Genomic DNA, 23,285 nt, shown 5'->3' with positions numbered 1-23,285 from the left:
AACTTAATTGTAATCGCTCTCGAGAACGCCCTCTCTGCGTAGCCTAGATAATTTCATTTTAGTGCGATTTAACTTCTCTGAATTTAGGCCTAGGCCTACTACAACGTCATCACCCAATGCATTTTTTACTATAGGCCTACAGCGGACTTAAACTGTTATATTTTACTGTCCATGCGTGAATCACGGGGTGCCTCTCATTTGGTATTTTATACATCCTCCCTTCCTTCCTCGGTCCTCGTCCTCACCGATCTAGATAAGGAATGATGGGGCGTCAACTATGGGGTAGTCTATCCAGTGTTAGATCAGTGGGAACGAGCCTAGAGGACCGAGCATCGAGGATCGAGGAGAGTTTGAGAGCCACCCATAGAAAGCGCGAGTGGAGTGGCCACTTCAATGAGGCCCAGTATAGCAACTAATGCGAACCATGTAGCCCATGGCAGCTAGTCCACCAATAAATTGTTTAAAAGCGCGTGGACTGTGTGTAATGTGTTTGATTACCGTCATGTATGAAACATTGCTGCAGAAACAGTTGATAGACTGGTGGGCTAGTGCTAAACCAAACAACTTTGACAAGATTTGGGAAAGACTCGTCAAAGATTGTAGTCTTTTGGGTAAAGCTTGAATGGCAGGCATTAGTTAGAAGACTACAATCGTTCAAAAATCTTTCCCAAATCTTGTCAAAGTTGTTGTAGCCTAGTTGTTGTAAGTAGTAGGCTAGGCACTCACTCGGCTGGCTAACCTAGCTGACGACTGAGACAACAAACTTTAGTTAACTCGCTAAAACATGCAGCTAGCCCACAAAAGGTCTCTTTCACATAGCCTACGCTTTAGCTGAGGTCTGCCCACTGGAAGACGGTAAACAAATAAATTAAATAATGAAAGTGCGTTCTTACCGTTGCACCTTTGAAGGCTGCTGCTGATGGATCTTGATGTTGTTGTTGTTGTCTACATCCGGGTGCGCAGCAGTCCTTGCAAACTAGTCGTCTGATGTCAAAGTGTATTAATTTACATCCGCCAAAATCAACCATATACTAGTTAATCCATCATTTCCAATTTTTAAAATGCTTATTTGTTTTTGTGGGTTTGTGTTGGTTTGTGTAGGTTAGTTGCAAGTGGCTGCAAGCCGTGTTGAAATGAACCTAGCCAATGAACTAGCACGTCATTACTACGTCAGACGTAATTTCAATCCACTCTTGAAAGAAATGAGTTAGGAGGTCAGTTCTACTCATATACTAAGAGCTACTCTACTCTAAATAATCAATAACTGGGAAACCAGTTGAGTGAACTTAAAACTTTTGTGGTTCCAGAACAATATGGCAGCTTTGAGTCCAGCTCAGCAATTTTATTGAGTTTATAGCACTGTTGGGGAATACAGTGTACAAGGACCCTGTCATTCTAACATGTACTCACAGCTTCTGTAAAGTCTGTCTGAAGCAGTTCTGGGAAACTAAACCATCCAGAGAATGTCCAGTCTGCAGGAGGAGGTCATCAAAGGAACAGCCTCTAACTAACCTGGCGTTAAGAAACTTGTGTGAGGTGTACTTACAGGAGAGAAGTCAGAGAGGAGCGCTGTGTAGTCTCCATGGTGACCCACTCAGGCTGTTTTGTCATGATGATCAGCAGCTTGTGTGTTACTCGTGTCGAGACTCAAAACTCCACAGGAGTCACCAGTTCAGCCCTGTTGATGAAGCAGCAGCTGACCGGAAGGTAAGTCTGATTATTAAAAATGAAAAAATATTTGGATTTGGATTATTATCACGCTCAACCCACAGCCTAATAATTGTTCAGTTATTATATTCAGCAAACTTGACTTGAGGAAAGAAACTTCGTTAACACTTTAGTTTGGGGTGTCGCTGTTACAGTGTACCTACCTAATTAGGTACAGTGGTACAACCTGTGTAACAACATGTACTATCAGGTACTACCATTGTACTTGCCTCATGTATTTGTGGGTACCTACATATAGTTGTTACATTGTAATACTGAGTGCTTTTACAAAACTTTGCCAATTTGCCTACGTTTTTCATTAGAGGCAAAGGGCTGACCTGAGACCTGCTGTATAGGGTAAATCTGGTCATGAAAGATCTGATATACAAACCATTCTTAGCTCCAGTCAATAGGTCATTGTCTTCAGTGTACATGTAACAGTTGTGCTGCTACAACCATGTTACGAGTTTATGCCACTGTATCAAAGAGTAATAAGTGTGTACCAACACAGTTGATACATGTGCTACATAGGGTAACGGCAGACATGTTCCAAGACATCAAAGACACAACATACATGTCATATGTGCATGCAAGTAATTAACTGGTACATTTAACAGGTTTATTCCACAGTATCAAAGAGTAACAAAGGTGTAGCAGTGCAGCTGTTACATTTATCAACTGTGTTGGTACACACTTATTACTCTTTGATACAGTGAAATAAACCCGTAACAAGGTTGTAGCAGCACAGCTGTTACATGTACACTGACCCCTTGACTGGAGCTAAGAATGGTTTGTATATCAAATCTTTCATGATCAGATTTACCCCATCCAGCAGGTCTCAGGTCAGCCCTTTGCTTCTGATGAAAAATGCAGGCAAATTGGCAAAGTTTTGTAAAGCACTCAGTATTACAATGTAACAACTATATGTAGGTACCCACAAATACATAATGCAAGTACAATGGTAGTACCTGATAGTACATGTTGTTACACTACACAGGTTGTACCACTGTACCTAATTAGGTAGGTACACTGTAACAGCGACACCCCAAACTAAAGTGTTACCGAAACTTCTCCTGAAAATCAACACTATGGTGCACTACTTTCCTTTCAATCTTTTGATGCCATTGTAAAGAGACAAATTAAAATGTTTAAGACTTGTTTTGGTTTTCTGCTGTCACATTTCAAATACATTTACTGAAATTGTACATGTTGAAAATAGTCACAGAGATGTTCATACAGTGTTCTTTATGAGTTTGTAAAGACAATTGTATCTCACATTTCTCATTTGACTGACCTTTTTAAAACACACAATTGTTGTTATTGTTTCAGATGTCACATTTCAGAAACATGTCAGTGACTTCATAGACACAGAGAGCTATGTACACACTGGAAGGGATTTGCTTTGTGTATAAAAATCTTTCCCTCTCTCTCTCTCTCTCTCTCCTTTCTTGATTCTAGGAAGAGCTCAAAATTAAACTATATCCCATGAAGGAGAAGCTGAAGGCTTTTAAAAAAGCAAAACTCACCTGTGATGGAACAGCTGAACACATTAAGGTAAGTGTTACGATTCATAACAAGCATTCATATATATAAAAAAGTCAATCCAATAGTACTTTCAAAAGTACTTATTGAACTAATTCCAGACTCAGGCCCAGCACACAGAGAAGCAGATCAAGGAGGAGTTTGAGAAGCTTCACCAGTTTCTACGAGATGAAGAGGCAGCCAGGATAGCTGCACTGAGGGAGGAAGAGGAGCAGAAGAGTCAGATGATGAAGGAGAAGATTGAGAAGATGAACAGAGAGATCTCATCTCTTTCAGACTCAATCAGAGCCATAGAAGAGCAGATGGGAGCTGGCGACATCATATTCCTGCAGGTAAGAGCAATAAGGGTTAAATTGGGATTTGTTATGTGGGTGGGGGGGGGGGGGGGGGGGGGGGGGGGGCTCTCCCCTAAGGAGGTCTGGGGGTATGGCCCCCCTTAGAAATTATTTTGAAAGATAAACCATTTAATGGCAATTGGAGAGTTTTGCGTAAAGGAATTGAGAAATTGAGTCTTACATGATATGTGCAAAAATACGAGGTTAAGAGCCTATACTTTGCATTGTTGTAGTATCATCAGGTATCAGGGCATTTGGCATTTACATTTAGTGGTGGGGGAAAAATCGATTCCGTTCAGTATCGTGATATTTTGTGCATGCAATTATATCGATACTAGTAGCTCAAAGTATCGCAATTAATTATAGAATGTAATTATCTATTTTACTTTTATTTGAGTTTACTCTGATCACATTCAATTTGCTGAAATAGATAGATAGATAGATAGATAGATAGATAGATAGATACTTTCTTGATCCCCAAGGGGAAATTCAAGATATTATGCTCACAAAGTGGCGCTTGTTGTGGCGTTTTATTGTGCATTCAACGGCAATTTCAAATAAAAATGGCTTCACAATCACAACCTGTTACCTCCATCACATTGAAAGTGTGGGTGTATTTCGGTTTTCAACAAAAAGCAAATGAGGACCTTGATATGCACCATGCCATGACAAAGTGAGTTGAACAGTGTTATTTTCCTTATTTTTTGTAATGCCTTTGAATAATATGAGAGACATGAATAGCAATAAATCGCAGAATCGAATCACAATACTTGTTGTATCGCAATATGTTTAGAATCGCAATAATATCGAATTTTGGCCCAAATATCGCAATAGTATCGAATTGTCATTCTTTGCCAATTCCCACCCCTATTTACATTACTGTTAATCAGTCATCATTGATTAGGCTACACATTGTTATGATATAAGAAGTGACCCAACGTGCCAAACACAATGTGCCACATGTCAAGAGAAGTGAGATGCTTCATCAGTAAATCATGCAGGATAGACAATGCAGCACTTGACAGTAGCAACAGCTGAGAAGATTTGGGTCAGTGCTGACCAGATCCACCTCACACAGACTTCTGTCTCCAATTCGCATATATTACAATTAGCAGCATTGTTCCTTTTAACTAGCGCTTGCGATTTGGCACATCAGTAGCAGGCTATCCCGGCATGTTTATGCCCTAATCTCACCATTCACCTGTCTACTAGCACTTCTATCTATCTGATGATGACTTTTGAATGATTGATTGACGTGTTGTCTGAGCTGAATTAGCGGAGGACCAGCCTACCATTATGTAGAGCCTGAAATTAAACAATATAGTTTACACAGGGCTATTTTGTTTTTAATAGTAGCCTAGTAGTCGGGAATTCGGAAAGTCGCTTCAGATGGTTAAATAGCGTTAGCCAAATGTAATGTAATTGCCTGTGCATGAGTGGTCAGTCCCAAATTAATGTTAACGACTGTAGCTATAAGACTTAAAGCAATTGAATCCAAACCTTTGGTTATATTCTGTTGCTTCTGTGTTGAGTGTGGTGTTGGTGTGGTGAGGAGCACTGAGAATGCGTTGATTCATCTCAATGTGTTGAGAGTGTAGATAGGAAGGAAAATCACTCTGAGATGAGAATAGGAGGTTTTCATCAATGAATCAAAGAAGAACTATAGGTTGTGTGTGTGTGTGTGTGTGTGTGTGTGTGTGTGTGTGTGTGTGTGTGTGTGTGTGTGTGTGTGTGTGTGTGTGTATGTGTTATTGTATGTGCAGAATGCCTTCTAGCACTCCAGCCTATAACCACATAGCCTGCATCAAGTGGGATGTGTATGACTACCCCCACAGCCACTATGATGTACATGTGAATGAAATGAAAATGTGTGTGTCTGTTCCTCCCTGTCCCCGTCTCTCTCTCTGTCTTTCTGTTTGTTTGTGTGTCTGTGTGTTAAAAATCCTGATGTTGATCAACTTATCAACATTATTTACAGAAACAATAATTTTAAACACCTTTTCTCCTCTGTAATTTTCCAGAACTACAAGAGCACAGTGGAAAGGTGAGTGATCTGCCTCCTGTCTCTCTCTCTTCTCTGTGGTTCTGAACCCAAACCCACAGCAGCACTGACTCCTGAATGTTATTCCAGAGCCCAGTGCACACTGCAGGATCCAGAGAGGGTTTCAGGAGCTCTGATCAATGTGGCAAAGCACCTGGGCAACCTGAAGTTCAGAGTCTGGGAGAAGATGCAGGAGACTGTTCAGTATGGTGAGTAGCCTACTGTGTTTAACACACATAATCAATCTTAGGAGGGGTGCTTGGGGTCCTTCACTGATAAAATCCCTCTTCCACAACTCAAACAAGCAAAACAGAGCAGAACCAACTTCCAGTAATCATACACATCATACACACGGCCCCTGTGATACAGATGTGGAAATGGGACCGTGAGAGAGAGAGAGAGAGTAATCATACACACTGCCTGTGACAGACTGTCGTCACTATAGTTGAGTTTAAACTCTGACTGCCATACTAACGAGCCTGGCACCACACACAGAAGCACACACCATAAGTAGATCCATTTGTATACTATAATGAGCAAGTTTACAATACACATCAAGAGAGATGGATGGATGGAGAGATGGGAAACAAATTGATAGAGGGATGAAGAGAGATAGAAAGAGGAAGAGGGATATCAAATGCATGAGAATGGTCAGTGATAATCCTCCCTTCCACTAACACCCCTCTCCTGTGAGTCCACTCCTGTACAGCTGTGATCCCTTCATACTGATGACTAAAGAGCATTTCACTGTTACTACTTCTCCTGCCATTACACTTGGTAACACCACTAATAATGACCATCATTCACATCCTCATCACACACCACTCAGTGTTCAGCTCATGTGTGTGTTCTTTCTCTCTGCAGCTCCTGTGACTCTGGATCCCAACACTGCAGCTTCACTTCTCATCCTGTCTGAGGATCTGACCAGTGTGAGACGTGGTAATGAGAAGCAGCAGCTTCCTGATAACCCAGAGAGATTTGATGTGTATGCCAGTGTCCTGGGCTCTGATGGCTTTAACTCAGGGACTCACTGCTGGGATGTGGAGGTTGGAGAGAACAAATGGTGGGGTGTGGGTGTGATGACAGAGTCGGCCCAGAGGAAGGGAGACTATGACTCCATGAGTGGATGGTGGTATATGTGGTATAATGGTGCTGCATATAGAGCACGTGCTCCTCCTCAGCCCTTCACTCTCCTCACAGTGCAGCAGAAACTCCAGAGGATCAGAGTGCAGCTGGACTGGGACAGAGGAAAGCTGTCATTCTCTGACCCCGACAATAACACACACCTACACACTCTCAAACACACTTTCACTGAGAGAGTGTTTCCATATTTTAATATGGGCCGTAGCCTCTCTCCTCTGTGTATTGTACCAGTGAAGGCCTCTGTGTCAGTAGAGCAGCCCAGTTAGAGCAGAAACTGTCTCTGTCTGAACAAGAGCCGACATGCAGAGACGGATGGAGACATTTGGGTGTTAGTCATGAGTCACTCACACAGTAACTACGGTACAGTCAATCTAATATCTGACCTGTGAGGGATCATCTTCTGGGTACTTTCATTTAGTTCACACTGTTCTGATTCTCCATGTTGAATATCCACTAGAATAATTTCTGGTGTGCCATTTATTATTCTAAGACAGTTTGTCTCTGTTTGCATGTTTGCCTTTTTATGATGGTTTCTGTTGTGCATGTATGTTTTTCGCAACCTGATTTATTACAATGAGCTGTGAGATCACGTTGGTTTTTCTACACTGCTACCACAAGCACATTACAACTACAGTGAATCTAATATCTGTTCTGTTCTGTGAGGCATCGTCTTCTGGGTACTTTAAATGAATTCCTGATATTCTGTGTTTAGAATCCTCTGAAATAACTGCTGATTGTATATGATTTATAACACAATGATGGTTTGTTATCCATGTCTGTGTTTCTACACTGATGCCACAAGCACATCAAAGGAAGGCAATGAGCACCGTACACATTTCAACAGTGATATTTGGCTATGTACATTCAAATAAAATAAAATTAATAATTTGCAAATTGTCTATCCAGTGTTCTTAATAGATGAGTGGGAAAGAGCCGGAGGACCGAGGAAGGAAGGAAGGATATATAAGAAGACGAATGAGAGAGGCCCATATATTACACAGTGCACACCTGTCTATGATGTCATACGAGTCACATTTAGTGAGGCCACTGCCATCTAGTGGTGGTTATTGTGTAACTACACACTCTCCTCTCATTAAACAGCACTAAACAGACTGAGAGCACTGCAATAAACACAAACTCCTCCAAAACTGAACTCTGATCACTACAGGAATGGAATAAAATGTCTTTGATTTGGATATGCATAATTAGTGTGCTTGCAAAAGCACACTATTGTTATCCGTGCGTTTCAGATACTTATTTATCTCAAGTCCAACTTTTGTCTCCCTATCTTGTCCTAGGGATTTAGAGCTAGAGACGCCGTTCCACTTCTCACGCGTGGGTCCTGATGCGAGGATGGTGGCTTGTATACAGCTTTTTGATACGGCATGTCGTTCTCCCGTTATTCCAGTTTTTCCGGTCGATTTTTTCCCATAGGAATGAATGGAAAAGCGATTTTTGAGCGCTGATGCCCACACATTTTTCCACCTGTAGCCCAAACCGTAAGACATAAAATCATGAAATTTGGTATGCTGATAGAGGAGACTACCCTGATTGACACCACCAGGTTTCATGCTCACCACTCTCACGCTCTAGCGCCACCAACTGGTCAAAGATTGAAAACACGTTCATGCCCGTAACTTTTGATCCGTATGGCCGATTTTTATAAAACTTATACCATTGGAATCCTCTGACTCAGCTGATTCCAACGCACTATGTGACGTCATTTTCCGCCATGATGGATTTTCCACCATTTTGAATTTTGTCCAAAGTCAAAGTAAAGCAACTCTGGCCGCATAGTTCCTCCGATCGTCATGAAACTTGGCACGCGTGATCTACAGACCAAGGCGGATCAACCGCCTTGATTTCGCCTTCATACGTCCAAGCGTTCGCCTGTGACAACCAATTAAATTCAGCGAGCGAAGCCGCCAAACAGGAAGTGTGCCTATCTTGGAAATACTGTGACGTATGAAAGCCATATTTGGTGGGATGACTTGAGACCCCATCCAAAGCACCCTCAATAAATTTGGTGTTATTCGGTCTGTCGATGGCTCTATAATTAGCAAAAACGTGTGTGTTGGCGAATGTATACTATTAAGCAGAATAGCTCATCTTAAATTGCTTAGGTCATGCAGAAATTACATTTCAGAGTGATTTAAGATACAATGTTGATATTTAAAAAAAAAAATCAAATCGAGGCCATTCTTGTAAAACATACTGCTGTAATTCTCACAGCACTATGGAGTCATTCCCTGTATTTTCATACCTTCATTATAGGATGATAGTACCCTTCCACTATTCAATTAGTCATTGGATGACATGGATTGTCCGCAACGGTACAATGAAGGTGTGATTCTAGGAAGGTCCGCATCGGGGTGTCTCATCCTGAGACTAGTAGATCTAAGCAATGCCATGGCCCCGAGGGGCAAGTACGGACTTACACGCTGTTAAACATTGCGAGTGTTCATTTGGTATATATACTCGACAATCACACGATGTTTCATACTGACGGTGTGTTTTGGATGATTTGTATTGACCTGAGCATTCTGGGTGAACTTCACTCCCAAATTCGGCGAAATACCGGAAGTAGAGCGGTCGCCCTGTCTGAGGATTTTAAGTTTCGTTTTCTGTTGTGATGATGAGCAGACGGCTGTGCACAAAAAACATAGATAATTAATTTACCCTTAGACAATTCCTGCAGTTATCCTGAGTAATCCAGCCCTTTACATTCAGAGATGCGATCATTGACAAAAAGTAAGTTTGATACATACATCGTTAATTCACACTGGTATGCAAGAGGTTTGCTAATACACTTAAACTTGCTCTTGACATGATTTCCATGAAGTAATATACTGTAAGTGTTCTCTGAAATTATAATACTTCATGTGTTTAGCTTAAGAATCTACTGTTTAGCGTTTCTACTGTAAGGACGTAGACTAGAACTAGTCTTGCATCTCTGTACTCTTCTTCTGTTGAGGTGTTGTTGCCTAGTGACGCCCTCTCGTGCAGCCTCATGCTAGTTCATTAGAGACGTTATCTAGTAGTACACCACAGTGTTGGTGAAGTTCATGACGTTAGTTTTGAGTGAGTTTACTGCCAATTACCTTAAGTTGAAGTTGTGTGCGTGTATGACAACAAAAGTAAGTGACCGTAACCTTCGGTCATGTGTATTGGGAGTGGGATGTATCTTTCACGTTGATATGCAAGGACTTAGCATGCTAAACGGAGCATTAGCATTAAGGGTTTGAAATGAAGGAAGCCTGTGTTACTTGTGTGAGAAGTTGAGCTTATAGAATGAGAGATAGCGATACAGTTTATTTAGTGACCATATTAATGACAGTTTATTTGGTTCTTTACAGACCACTATACATTATAAGTTTATTCATGCTGTTGTATGGTGGAAGAAAACTCAATAAAGAAACTAAGGAGAAACTACTGCTTCACAACCAGTATTCTAACCAAAGATTCTAGCGCTGTATGATCTTTGGTTCTAACTGACGCCACCCAAGCAACACAATCAATCAATCCATACAGTCCTTTAGCCCCATAGACAGTAAAAGATAGCCCTCATTAACAATCTCCGACTGGAGGAAGTTTGTACCTGTGCTGTGCGAGTTAACGCTATTACACAGTACCGTTTACGCCGCTACATGGCGTTATTGACCACATAATAACTGTAGTCACGAACAAAAAGGTTTCTTTTCTTTCTTGAAGGGGTTAGCGTTGCCGTTGCTGTAGCCTATGTGTGTCCTGGCTTACAATTCAGTTTAATGAGCTTAGTATTCAATGCATATCTGTATGCTGCAGATATATTATCTATATAAATAGCCATCTACCTATATTTCTCTGTATGTATGGAATCCTGAATGTCTCTGCTGGAACAATACAAAGTTAAACCCCATCTCTTCTCCGTCCTATATTCTAACCGATATACCATCCAGTATAGTGCCACTACCCTACCTGAATCAGTGCAAACCTATAACCTTCCCAATAATAATAGTAATAATAATTAGGTAAAAATAATAGTTTCTGCTTTAGGGAGAAATCTCAGAATTCCCCTCCAGCTAAGGAAAGTGGGAGCTATGTTTTTAGACTCAGTAGGCAAGCTTATGTGTGGAGACTTAAACTGTGAAGTTTGGCCCACTTATTGTATAGCAGTTAACAATAGGTTCAATGAATTACATCCAACACAAAGTGTTATAGAAAGTATTACTGTGTGTTTTATTTAACTATTGTTCATAGTAAACATTTAATTAATTTAGGCTATGGGTGGTATAGGTGAATTATTACCACACAGTTACTATCTAAAACTACGTAATCCTTAATTGAGATTTCATTGAAAGTGATAGGTTGAACTTTTAAAAAGGGGTTTTAAAAACTGTTTTTGTACTTTCATTTTATTATGTCATAGCCTACTGAACTGAATTCTAAGAGTTAAAAACAAAGGATAACATAAATGTTTTGTGATGCTTGCATTGCATAGTATTTCATTTAGGATACGCTATATCAAAGCAGTTAGAAGTAACAGTAGTCACTTGACATTTCTGAGGATTTGCATATTTCCACCAGGGCAGTGGTAAAGACATTCTTCAGTGGAGGCACCACACAGTTAATCACACTATCAACATCTTCTTACCTTTTCTTCTGTTATTACTATTCTTTAACTTTATGGTAGACAGTGAGTCCAGCAAATTGAGAACCTAGGATCCTGTTTATGTTTATGAATGTGACTATGTGTATAGTAGCCTATATGTTGAGACATAAGGGTGGAAAAATAGGTTACATTTATATAATGCAAATGATTAAGTTAACAATGTCATTGAATATGTTGTACAAACAAGAAGAGCGAAATGGTAAACTTTTAAGAAATCATCATCCACATCATAGTTTGACGCTGTGTGGGGTTATGGACTTGACAGTTTTGCATGGAATTGCTCATACAGTATATACATATATATATATGTATATGTGTGTGTGTGTCTGTGTGTGTGTGTGTGTGTGTGTGTGTGTGTGTGTGTGTGTGTGCCTTGTTGCCGGTGTACAGTATTTCTGAATCTGAATATGGACAGGAAATGGCATAGCTTTTATCACATGCAACCAATCCAAAATCAATTTCATATTAGGGATGTTAACCGGTGACTGTTTGACCGATGGTTGACCGTATCCACGTTAACCGACCAAAGTTGTCGCTAGTCGGTTAACAAAAAAAAAAGAGAGGCATCTTTAAATTAGCCTAAAGACAGTGGACTAAACGTTACTACAGCTAGCCATCTCATTCCAAGAAGATCTTTTTTTCGTGAAGTTAACAAATTATCCCTCACACTCAATTTTTCATAACTCGCCTGCTTGTAGGCTAGGCTACGTAATAAACCAATAAAAACATTTGGCACGAGGTCACAGCGGTGGCCGGTGCGTCTTTTGCAATCTGGAAGTGCGCTGTTTTATCCATTGGTTTTATCGTGTTGCAGTCTAGGCAACTTTCCGCATAAGATGGGCTTAGATTTGGAAAGACATTACATCTACATTTCAGGAAGGGTCATCAATGGTAACAGATAAGGTAATGATCATCTTTCGTTATTATTGTTAGCACTTCCTCAAACTAAACTGGCGCTGTAGGGGATTTAAAAAAGTGATGTGAGTGAAAGGGCGGCGCCGGGGCTGTGTGTAGCCTATGAGCGGGGGACAGAGAGATGAGAGTTGGGAAATTGCGTGGCTGTTATTTCAAATAGCATAATTTATTTTAAACGAACCGGTTAACCGGTTTCAACCGGCTAATGAGCCTCGGTGGTCGGTCAAGAAAATTTGTAGTTTTCGCCATCCCTATTTCATATTCAGACACGTTAACCAGTAACAGCCTGGTTGCTTTGACATATCAACACCAAATTTGATCCTATTACACCATTTGAACAGGTGAGTCGTCCTACCATCGTTCTACCATCAATTTGAGGCTATAACACAGTGGTTCTCAAACGTTTCTTTCATTCCCCACTTTGATCAAGGGGGCTTTCTCGAGCCCCACCTGTCCATCATCGCTCTAAGAAAGTATAGGTCAAGCTCAAAATTGTCACATTTATAACGTCACTTGCTAAATATACATCAGTAACAAATAACAGTTAGGCTACTACAGATAAATATCAGTTCAAAAATAGAGAAAAAATAAAAATCTAAATCAATGACCAATAACATCAGTTTTTTGTCATTGACAAGGTGTCAATCCTTGCTTCAAAAAAAGCTGATTTCCAAAAATACAGCAAAAGGACCAACTATATGCTACCATTTTGTTATAAATTAAGTTCAACACTCTTACTATCTTATTCAGGTCAAGCCTTGACGCGAGCGCTTCCCTGAATGAAACAATCCGTCTGTTGCGCATCGGGCACTACCGTCTTTATCACGAAGATTGCATTTCTTTTACCTGCTATTATCTGGGCCCCAACCGAGCAAAGTCCCTCACAGTTTTCCCATTTGATGTCCTGTTCTGCCAGGTAGACTAATTGTTGAGATCAATGTTGAATAGTTCATCTGAAGTGGCCCTACTTTTGGCATACTCGCAGAATATCTTCGGCCGCTGTCAAGTTAACAAAGCGGACATGATACCTAAACCACCTTTGTAACTGTCAGTGGCCTTGTCCACTTGCAAGGCAAAACATGAGTGTTTGCGTTTGTCAAGCAGTTGTTCTTCGAGATCGCAGAACAGCAATTATGTCGTTGGACAGATAGCCAAGATATCCTTCAATTTCACTGCGCTCGTCTATAAAATGAATGTTTTTTTTTTCGTTTCCGCTGCAATTAAAATTACGACTTCAATCATTTTTTTCGGACTATGATTCCAGGACAGACTAACATTTTCATTTGGTCAATGATAAGCCTACAAGAGTCTAGATTACCTTGTTTGTGTTTGTTTTGTGAGATGGAGGTGCATTCTCGTAATTATCAATAAAGGAGGGCACAGGCTACAGATTAAAAAGAAGTATCCGGTTTTTCACGTCAGCTCGCGCCCCACCTGGCATGTCTCAGCGCCCCACTAGTGGGGCGCGCCCCACAGTTTGAGAAACGCTGCTATAACACATTGCAACTTACTCAACAGTGAGTAAACAGCAGATGTTCCCGCAATACTCCTAACATTACTCCTAACATTACTCGTATTATACATGCCTAGTTCCTTAGGCTCCTTCCTTCTTTCACTGGTTACGTGTTTCATGCTGGCTACACGTGAACAACTCATACATAATTCAACACAAGGTCTACAGACCTTAGAGGTGTACATTTCATTTCCATACATCAAAGCATTCGCCCATGGCAGCCAATCAAATTCGATGGCGAAGCCTCCAAACAGGAAGTGAGGTCAAATCTCGGAAACGCTTTGAGGTGTCAAGACCATATTTGGTGGGACGATTTTGGACACAATCCAAAGTAGCCTTAGTAAATTTGGTGTAATTTGGCCACTAGGGGGCGTCGCAATTAGCAAAAATGCATTTTGTCTCATATCTCTTTACATCTTTGGGATGACATCCACATTTTTACATTGGAGGTGCTCTGGGACATACCACTGATGAACCTAGGCAACCCGTCACGTCAGTGTAAGAATTTGGCAATCGAGGGTAACGCCGCCAAACTCGAAGCAGCTTTGCGTCTTGGCCAAACTTTAGCGTTTTGACCTGAGGGCGAGCGGTCGCGTCTCCTGCCGGAGCGCTTTCGCGGCGCGTCGGAGCAAGCACACTTCGCACTTTCCCACCGGGAAATGCATTCTAGTTTGTGATTGTTAGTGTTGGTTTGTCTCTGCCCTTTATCAGCAGATGAAAGGTCATCTCTACACCAGTAAGCCTTGGCCTTTACTGAGGGTAGACATGTTGAAACGTAAAGAACCAGAGCAAGAACTGTGTGATGTCCACAGCTGGATGAAGTAGCACTGCTGAAACAATAGCCCAGCAGGCCAGCACAACATCTGGTGTGTGTCCATTAGAGCTCACCCACACATGACCAAAGCTGGACATGACAGAGTTTTTTTTTTTTTCTCAAATGTGTTTTATTGAGCACTCAAGATACAGGTACAATCATTAATACATTTCAGGCTCTTTTTTTGCTTACAAGTATGCTCACAAAGTCGAAGAGGATATTGTATGCTGATAGAACACAACAGAAAAAACAAAACAAAACATAGAAAACAAACAAAACAGACAATGTAACATAAAGGACATATCAGGTTTCCAGATACGGATCATGTTGTGAATAATAGGATTGTTTTGTATAATAATTTACTTATATTAGTTGGGGCCAACAGGATTGCAGACAATGAGTAAGGATGACAGTCCTCCTGTTCCATCAGTAGCCAATTAGGTGGGTGTGTTGAGGTATTAAGAGAGAATGTGAACGTCTTAATTGCTGAGGCCCAGTAATAAAATAAAAAATTTGGGAGTGCTAATCCTCCTAGATGTTTAGGCTTGCAAAGATATTTCAAGCCTATTCTAGGGACTTTGTGCTCCCACAAAAAAGGAGTAATTAAAGAATTCAGCCGTTTAAAAAATGACTTTTTAAGAAAGATTGGAATATTTTGGAGAAGATATAACAGTTGCGGCAGAAACACCATCTTTATAGCATTAATTCTTCCAATCAAAGATATTGGAAGAGAATTCCAGAAAAGCAATTTGGAGCGTAGTCTTTCTATGAGAGGGAGAAAGTTTTCTTCAAAGAGAGAGGTGCATTGTTTTGTTACTTCTATCCCCAGATAAGTGAATTTTTCTGAGGCAATTTTAAAGGGGAAACTGCTCAGGGGCGACGGATCATTCATGTTGACTGGCATTAAAACACTCTTAGTCCAGTTAATTCGGTAGCCTGAGAAGGTTCCAAAGAAACTGATTTTGTCCAGAAGTAGCGGTATAGTGAGTTGTGGGCGTGTTATGTAGAGAAGAATATCATCTGCATACAGTGATATTTTACTAGTTGTTTCTCTGGTTGTGTATCCATGTATCTGGGGGTCAAGTCTAATACTTTGAGCCAGCGGCTCAATAGCAAGGGCAAAAATTAAGGGCGAAAGGGGACAACCCTGCCTTGTACCCCTGTCTAGTTGCAGTGGGGAAGATAACGTCCGATTGGTTAGGATTTTGGCTGTGGGGTTTTGGTAAAGGAGTTTAATTAATGACAGAAACCTGTTCCCAAGATTGAATCTTCTAAGGACTTCAAATAAGTAGTGCCATTCGATCTGATCGAATGCTTTTTCGGCATCAAGTGCAAGTACAACAAGATCAGAGGATGATTCTCTCTTTGTGTATAGAATATCAAAGAGACGCCGAAGATTGAAGGTGGAGTTTCCTTTAGGTATAAAACCTGTCTGATCTGCATGAATTAGTTTCTCTAGTAGGGGATTGAGTCTGTTAGCTAGTATTTTAGCAAATAATTTCCCATCAACATTGAGGAGTGAAATAGGACGGTACGCACCAACCTCCTCTGGATCTTTCCCTTTTTTATGAATTACTGTGATCACCGCTTCAGTCAGAGTTGGGGGCAAAACACCTGTTGTCTGGGCATGTTCAAATACTCTTAATAAATAAGGAGACAATTCTTCACTAAACGCTTTATATAACTCTCCAGAGAGTCCGTCAGGGCCTGGAGATTTACAGCCTTTTAGCGAAGAGATGGCTACCTGAACCTCTTCCACTGTAAGCTCATCGTTCAACAACTCACAATCTCTTCTATTTAATCTGGGGAGTTTGCACTTATCCAAAAACTCATTAACTATTGTTGGGTTTGAGGTGGATTTGGAAGTATACAGATCAGTGTAAAATTCAAGGAACCTGTTATTAACATCTTTAGGTTTTGTAAGTATTGTGTTATCTTTCGCTTTTATTTTGTGTATAGTCTTATCATTTTCCATTTTTCGGAGCTGTCGAGCTAAAAGTCTATGTGGTTTATCACCAAATTCAAAGAACCTCTGTCTGGCATACAGAAAAGCCCTACTTATTTTCTCAGACATAATTTGGTTGTATTTGTATTTTAGTGTTGCTATTTCTCTATGAAGGACTATAGACGGGGAATGAGCATTTATATTATCCAGAGTCTTGATCTGCTCTTCCAAATCCTTTAATTTGGTCATGTTTTCTTTCCTCCTTGATGCTTCAAATGAAATTACACTACCCCTAATAAAAGCTTTAAATGCCTCCCAGAGGATGGAAGGAGAGGTATCAGAAATGTCGTTCTTCTCAAAGTACAAGGAGATTTGTTCTTTTAAATATTGGCGAAACTTTTGATCTGTAAAAAGTTGGGGATTTAGCCTCCAAGAGGAATGCGGCTTATCCATGTTGTCTAAATGCAAAGAAAAGGAAACAGGGCTGTGGTCTGAAATCACAATACTGTGATATCGTATATCCAGTACAAAAGGTGCAAGTCTACCATCCACTAGAAAGAAGTCAATCCTACTGTAGGAGTTGTGCACAGGTGAGTAGAATGAGTAATCTCTACCTGTGGGATTCATTATTCTCCATATGTCTAAAATATTTGCATTATTTATATAAGAATTTATAAATTCACTTGAGGCGTTCTTGGGGGGATTTCTTGTGGAAGATCTATCAAGATGTGCATCTAGGACAGTATTAAAATCCCCTCCAATAATCAAATTTGTTTGTGAAACATCCGGTATTAGTGAGAATAATTTCTGAAAAAATGCTGGGTTATCTATGTTAGGAGCATATATATTAACAAGGGTGAGTGAGATGTTGTAAATTTCTCCAATCACTATGATAAAGCGGCCCTCTTTATCAGACACTGTTTTCCCATGCAAGAAGGGTACACCCTTTCTAATTAAAATGGCCGCACCTCTTGCTTTGCTTGGAAACGCAGAATGAAAAATCTCTCCTATCCACTTTGTCCTAAGTCTATTGTGTGAGTTGTTATTCAAATGTGTTTCTTGCAGAAACATAATATCTGAGGTGAGCGTCTTGAGATGAGATAAAATCTTCCCTCTTTTGACAGGATGATTCAATCCACGCACATTCCAGCTAGAAAACCTAAGATTTCTTAATGCCCTGGTGTTGTCATTCATAGTATCCTGCATAAGCGCTGTTTACTCGATTTTGAACATATAGCAGTACTGCTTTCCTCTGAAATCCATTTGTAGGGTCTTCATATCCCTCCCACCCCCCCACAGCATTGTATCCAATAGCCACTGAAGTTACCTCCCCCAAATCAACCCTCCCTTCCCATGTCAACCAGAACCACACAATACAAAAGTCAAACCAAGTTGCTCTAGCCAAGTCAAAGTGAGAGGCGCGAGTCTTAGCACAGGCAAATAATACAAAAAATACAGAAAGAAAATAAAACAGGAAAAAATAACAAATACTGTATATCATGCTTGCTTCCGTGCACATGACCTAACTTCTAATAGCTCTGAGAGTTAATTCAAATGAACTTGTTTGGAAAATGGGAAACAAACGAACTTTAAGGCAAATAACTTCCCTGCACCTAATTAGCTATTAATTAGGGGGGGAGGGGGGGGGGGGGGTATATGTTATTGGAGGTTGCATATAAACGTATTTCCTTCTGTTTCAAGTCTATTAACCTATTTGCTCTGAACCAAAGCCATCGTGAATTCAAAATCAAACATACAATATCTGCATGCTGTAGGCCTATTCACACAACATTAATTTCAGTCAGAATTTACACAACTCTCCATAGGAGCACATTTTAGACAGAGTCTGATTTAGGAACATTCAAATCTAGGTATATTACTGATATCCCCCCCTATCATATTTGTTTAGAACAAAAGAAGATAATATGATAAATTAGATTTAGACAAAAAATATCCTAGTCAGGGCCTACTTACAATAACCAAAACGGAACAAGGTAGGCTAGCACTCACACACAACAAGCACTAGAAGGCAGCACATTGACATTTATATTAGCATAAAGGCTCTCACCAGATTTCAAAAGTACAGTCTTTCTGTAAGTTTACAAATGGCGCAAAACCCCTCTAGGAGTGTATAATTTAGAAGTGTGCAGTCTTACCATCATGTAGGCTAACGTTAATCAGGTCTGGAAGGCAATTGTGCACTAGCCACTGAGCCATAAGCCAGCGACATAAGGAAAACTATTCCTGCGATGCCATATCATCTGCCGACGTCGACGGTCCTGAAGCAAAAAGTCCTTCGGCGTATTCTTCGGCTTTTTTGGGGTCTGTGAAGGAAGCTTGCTTTCCGTTGAATGTAACCAGTAGTCTTGCGGGGTATAGTAGACCATATTTGACGCCGGGCTTGTCTCGCAGCAGCTCCCTGGCGCGATTGAATAGCGCCCTACGCTTAGCTATGGCTGGAGGGTAGTCGGGAAAGATTTGGATTCTCTTGCCTTCGTAGAAAAGTTGTTTTGCCGCAATGGCTTTCCGTATTATGTCTTCTAGCACATGATAGTAGTGAAGTCTCAGGACGATGGGTCTTGGAGGCTCTTGTGGATCAGGCCTTCGGCGGAGGGTCCTGTGTGCTCGGTCAATAAGTGGCTCAGCCTCCAGAGATAGCACTTCTTGTAGAAGGCTAGCGACAAAGTCGCGTGGGGTGGATGATCCTTCTGCTCCTTCTGGGATTCCGATGATTCTAATATTATGTCGCCTTGACCTCCCTTCTAAGTCCTCACATTTACTGACTAATTTCTCCACCTCCGAATTCAACCGTGTTACTTGACGCTGAAGAGTAGTAACATCGTCGGACTGGGATGAGGCTGATCTCTCTAGGTCTTTAATAGTTTTTTCGTGCGAGGTTGTGATCCCTTCAAGTGCTGTAAAATAAGTCTGAAGCTCTCTTTTGGTTGTAGCCAGCTCACCTCTTAGTTCAGTGCAGACTGTTTGTATTCGTGCATCTATGGACGTGCATATATCACCCTTAATCTGGGCAACTTCACTTCGTAAAGCAGCAATAGCGGCAAGCACTGTACGGTTTGGAGGGTCAGCTTCGTCATTCATATCATCGGTTGGTTGGGCTGTGTCACTCAAATCCGAGGACTGAGCAGGGCCTAGTTCTTGTTCGCCGTTTTTCTTATTTCTTCCTTTTTTTGACATCGCTGTCTATGTCGGTCTCAGTGTTCCTCTTGTGTGTGTTTCTTTTCGTTGTCCCAAGGATCTTTAGAGCGGATTTACATACGTTTTGTGTTATAGTAAAGACAAATGTGTCAGAGCTATCGCAATCACGTCTCACTCCTCCATTGCTCAACCGGAAGTCCCAATATGCAAATCTGGACATGACAGAGTTGAGAGGTCACCTCTTGTGCTGCACTTGGACACATCATCAGTTCTACCTGGACTCAGGTGTTTCAGCATCAGGTGAGCCAGGTGACCCTGTTGGGATGATGACGCCCCAGCGTGTGTCCTGTGTCCAGGTAGCGTCTCTCCCCTCTTGACCCCCAGCTGCCCCTCTGTGTGTCCAGCACGATGACCTTTGACCTGCGGGCTCCTGTGCTGATGCGTCCAGCATGCTGTGGGCCCTACAGGGGGACTGGACACTCACAACTCTGCATATTAATATGGGAATACACACACACACACACACACACACACACACACACACACACACACACACACACACACACACACACACACACACACACACACACACACACACACACACACACACACACACACACACACACTTGAAATAGTTTCTTCCGCAGACACTATGAAGGGACAAAGAGGAGTAGTAATAACCAGTACAACTCCTGACTGAATCCCTACTTTATATGATCTGCATGTTTTAGTACTGTACTGTAAGTAAATAAGTAAGTAAGTAAGTATTTTACTTGTATAGTGTTTTTCACAAATAAAATCACAAAGTGCTTTACAATACATAATAAAATACAAATCCAATAAATAAAAATAAAAATCAGTCATAAGATACACTTTTTAAAAGAGAAGAAAAATGGAAGAAAAAAATAAGAAAAAAGGCAATGAATAAATAAGGAACTAAAAAAGGCAATGTCACAGGATTAAAAGGCCATCCTGAAGAGGTGGGTTTTTATCCTCCCTTTACTGCCTGCAGAACCTCCATGGGTAGAGCATTCCACCATTTGGGGGCTGCAGCACTTTACACACTAATACTGATTGGAGTCCTTATGGTCTGCATGCTTTAGTGCTGTAGTCTACACACTAATACTGATTGGAGTCCTTATGGTCTGCATGCTTTAGTGCTGTAGTCTACATACTAATACTGACTGGAGCCCTTATGGTCTGCATGCTTTAGTGCTGTAGTCTACACACTAATAGTGATTGGAGCCCTTATGGTCTGCATGCTAGTTCTGTAGTCTACATACTAATACTGACTGGAGCCCTTATGGTCTGCATGCTTTAGTGCTGTAGTCTACATACTAATACTGATTGGAGCCCTTATGGTCTGCATGCTAGTTCTGTAGTCTACATACTAATACTGACTGGAGCCCTTATGGTCTGCATGCTTTAGTGCTGTAGTCTACATACTAATACTGATTGGAGTCCTTATGGTCTGCATGCTTTAGTGCTGTAGTCTACATACTAATACTGACTGGAGCCCTTATGGTCTGCATGCTTTAGTGCTGTAGTCTACATACTAATACTGATTGGAGTCCTTATGGTCTGCATGCTTTAGTGCTGTAGTCTACATACTAATACTGATTGGAGCCCTTATGGTCTGCATGCTTTAGTGCTGTAGTCTACACACTAATACTGATTGGAGCCCTTATGGTCTGCATGCTTCAGTGCTGTAGTCTACACACTAATACTGATTGGAGTCCTTATGGTCTGCATGCTTTAGTGCTGTAGTCTACATACTAATGCTGATTGGAGCCCTTATGGTCTGAATGTGCTCCTAGATGTAATGAACAGCACACTCAGGTCTCTGTGAATGAACATGTCATCAGTAGGAACAGGAGAGCATTTGTGTGGATAGAAGATAAACAAGCACTGATATTCTGTGCTCATGCTGATCAGTTAGAGTTCACTGCACCTGCTACTTTGAACCTGGCTGAAGGGACTGAACAACCGGTTCTGTGAAGGAATGTGAAACTGACCAATCAGCTTGCAGCTCCTCCAGACCCCTCCCTCTGACTCACTTGTCTTGAAGGAGGAAGTGAATCTCAGGTACAGACGGCTGCTCTGCTCTCTGCTACACCTCTACTGAACTACTACTTTAAGGGAATTAAAGTAGATAAGCAATCAAACTCGAAATATTGTTTTTGGAAAACAAGTGGAGGAGGTCGACATGCTGGTAACATTAAGTTAAAAGAGATAAATGACAAACGTGTGATTTGTTTTTTTCGTACTCATGAAAGTGAAAGTAAAGTGGCTGTAGGTTGTTGGAAAATGGCTTCAAGACTGGAGGAGGATCTAACTTGTCCTGTGTGCACTGAGATCTACAAGGACCCTGTGCTCCTGACCTGCTCCCACAGCTTCTGTAAAGTCTGTCTGCAACAGTTCTGGAACACCAAAGGATCCAGAGAATGTCCAGTCTGCAGAAGGAGGTCATCAAAGGAGCCTCCACTCAATCTGGCGTTGAGAAACCTGTGTGAGACGTATTTACAGGAGAGAGAATCACTTACAAGTCAGAGAGGAGCACTGTGTGATCTCCATGGTGACCCACTCAGGCTGTTTTGTCATGATGATCACCAGCTTGTGTGTTACTCGTGTCGAGACTCAAGACTCCACAGGAGTCACCAGTTCAGTCCTGTTGATGAAGCAGCAGCTGACCGGAAGGTAAGTTTGATTACTTTTTTGATAAAAATATTTTGATTTGGATGAATAAGTAACAGGCTCAACACACAGCCTAATATGTATTCAATTATTACAGTATATTCAGCAAACCCATGGCAACGTTGAAACTCCTCCTTAATCTTGTATTACTGTAAATCAACACCAGGGCGCAGTATTTTCTTTTCAATCTTTTGATGCCGTTGTAAAGAGTACAATTTGTAAATATTCAAGTAAATATGTAAGACTTGTTTTGTTTTTCTCCTCTTGTCACATTTCAAATACAGTACATTAACTGTAACTGTATGCTGGAAATAGCCACAGTGATACAGAAGTAAATACAGCCAATACAAAATGTTCTTTATGTGTTTGTAAAGACAATTGCATCTCAAATTTTTCATTTCACAGACATTTTAAAAACACACATTTGTTGTTATTGTTTCAGAGAAGTATCAGTAAAAGCTCATACAGACACAGAGAGATACAGTATGTGCACACAGTCATCCTCTGGAAGGGATACTGTACATGTGTACATGTGTACAAGTTCATATAGACACAGAGAGATATGTACACACAGTCGTCCTCTGGAAGGGATGTGTTATGTACAGTATATGGATTTCTCTCTCTCTCTCTCTCTCTTTCTCTCTCTGTTCCTGGTTCCAGGAGGAGCTCAAAATCAAACTAGATCCCATGAAGGAGAAGCTGAAGGCTTTTGAAAAAGCAAAACTCACCTGTGCTAAAACAGCTGAACACGTTAAGGTAAGTGTTACAATTAATATCAAGCACTAGCCTGGGTATTCCCAATCTGCTCTGCGCAGTGATTTCTTTCACG

At 41.0% G+C, this 23,285-nt stretch overlaps 2 protein-coding genes across 2 annotated transcripts in view; both read left to right on the top strand.

Annotated features, from left to right (window-relative positions):
• Positions 1 to 1,133: 1,133 nt before the first annotated feature.
• LOC134079043 (E3 ubiquitin-protein ligase TRIM35-like) lies at positions 1,134 to 7,164 on the top strand. The gene is made up of 6 exons (XM_062535212.1): positions 1,134 to 1,176; positions 1,376 to 1,707; positions 3,166 to 3,261; positions 3,351 to 3,581; positions 5,720 to 5,834; positions 6,490 to 7,164. Exons 1-6 carry the CDS (start codon positions 1,134 to 1,136, stop codon positions 7,032 to 7,034), a joined length of 1,362 nt encoding a protein of 453 aa, XP_062391196.1. The 3' UTR covers positions 7,035 to 7,164.
• A 14,706-nt stretch (positions 7,165 to 21,870) lies between these two features.
• LOC134079042 (zinc-binding protein A33-like) overlaps positions 21,871 to 23,285 on the top strand; it is a 6,621-nt gene continuing 5,206 nt past the window's right edge. Inside the window, exons 1-2 of the mRNA XM_062535210.1 lie at positions 21,871 to 22,459; positions 23,117 to 23,212. Of these exons, the coding sequence (XP_062391194.1) occupies positions 22,070 to 22,459; positions 23,117 to 23,212 (486 nt within the window). The 5' untranslated portion in view covers positions 21,871 to 22,069. The remainder of the gene's footprint in view (positions 22,460 to 23,116; positions 23,213 to 23,285) is intronic.

This window comes from Sardina pilchardus, chromosome 4, assembly GCF_963854185.1.
Source record: "Sardina pilchardus chromosome 4, fSarPil1.1, whole genome shotgun sequence".
NCBI lineage: Eukaryota > Metazoa > Chordata > Actinopteri > Clupeiformes > Clupeidae > Sardina > Sardina pilchardus.
This window is presented reverse-complemented; position numbering and strand designations above follow the sequence as displayed.

Bases quoted from the DNA above. Each gene is read 5' to 3' on its own strand.
- LOC134079043 (XM_062535212.1), top strand. From the start codon at position 1,134: ATGAACCTAGCCAATGAACTAGCACGTCATTACTACGTCAGAC. The intron at 1,177-1,375 runs GTAATTTCAATC...TGGGGAATACAG, and splicing joins ACGTCATTACTACGTCAGAC to TGTACAAGGACCCTGTCATT. The intron at 1,708-3,165 runs GTAAGTCTGATT...TCTTGATTCTAG, and splicing joins AAGCAGCAGCTGACCGGAAG to GAAGAGCTCAAAATTAAACT.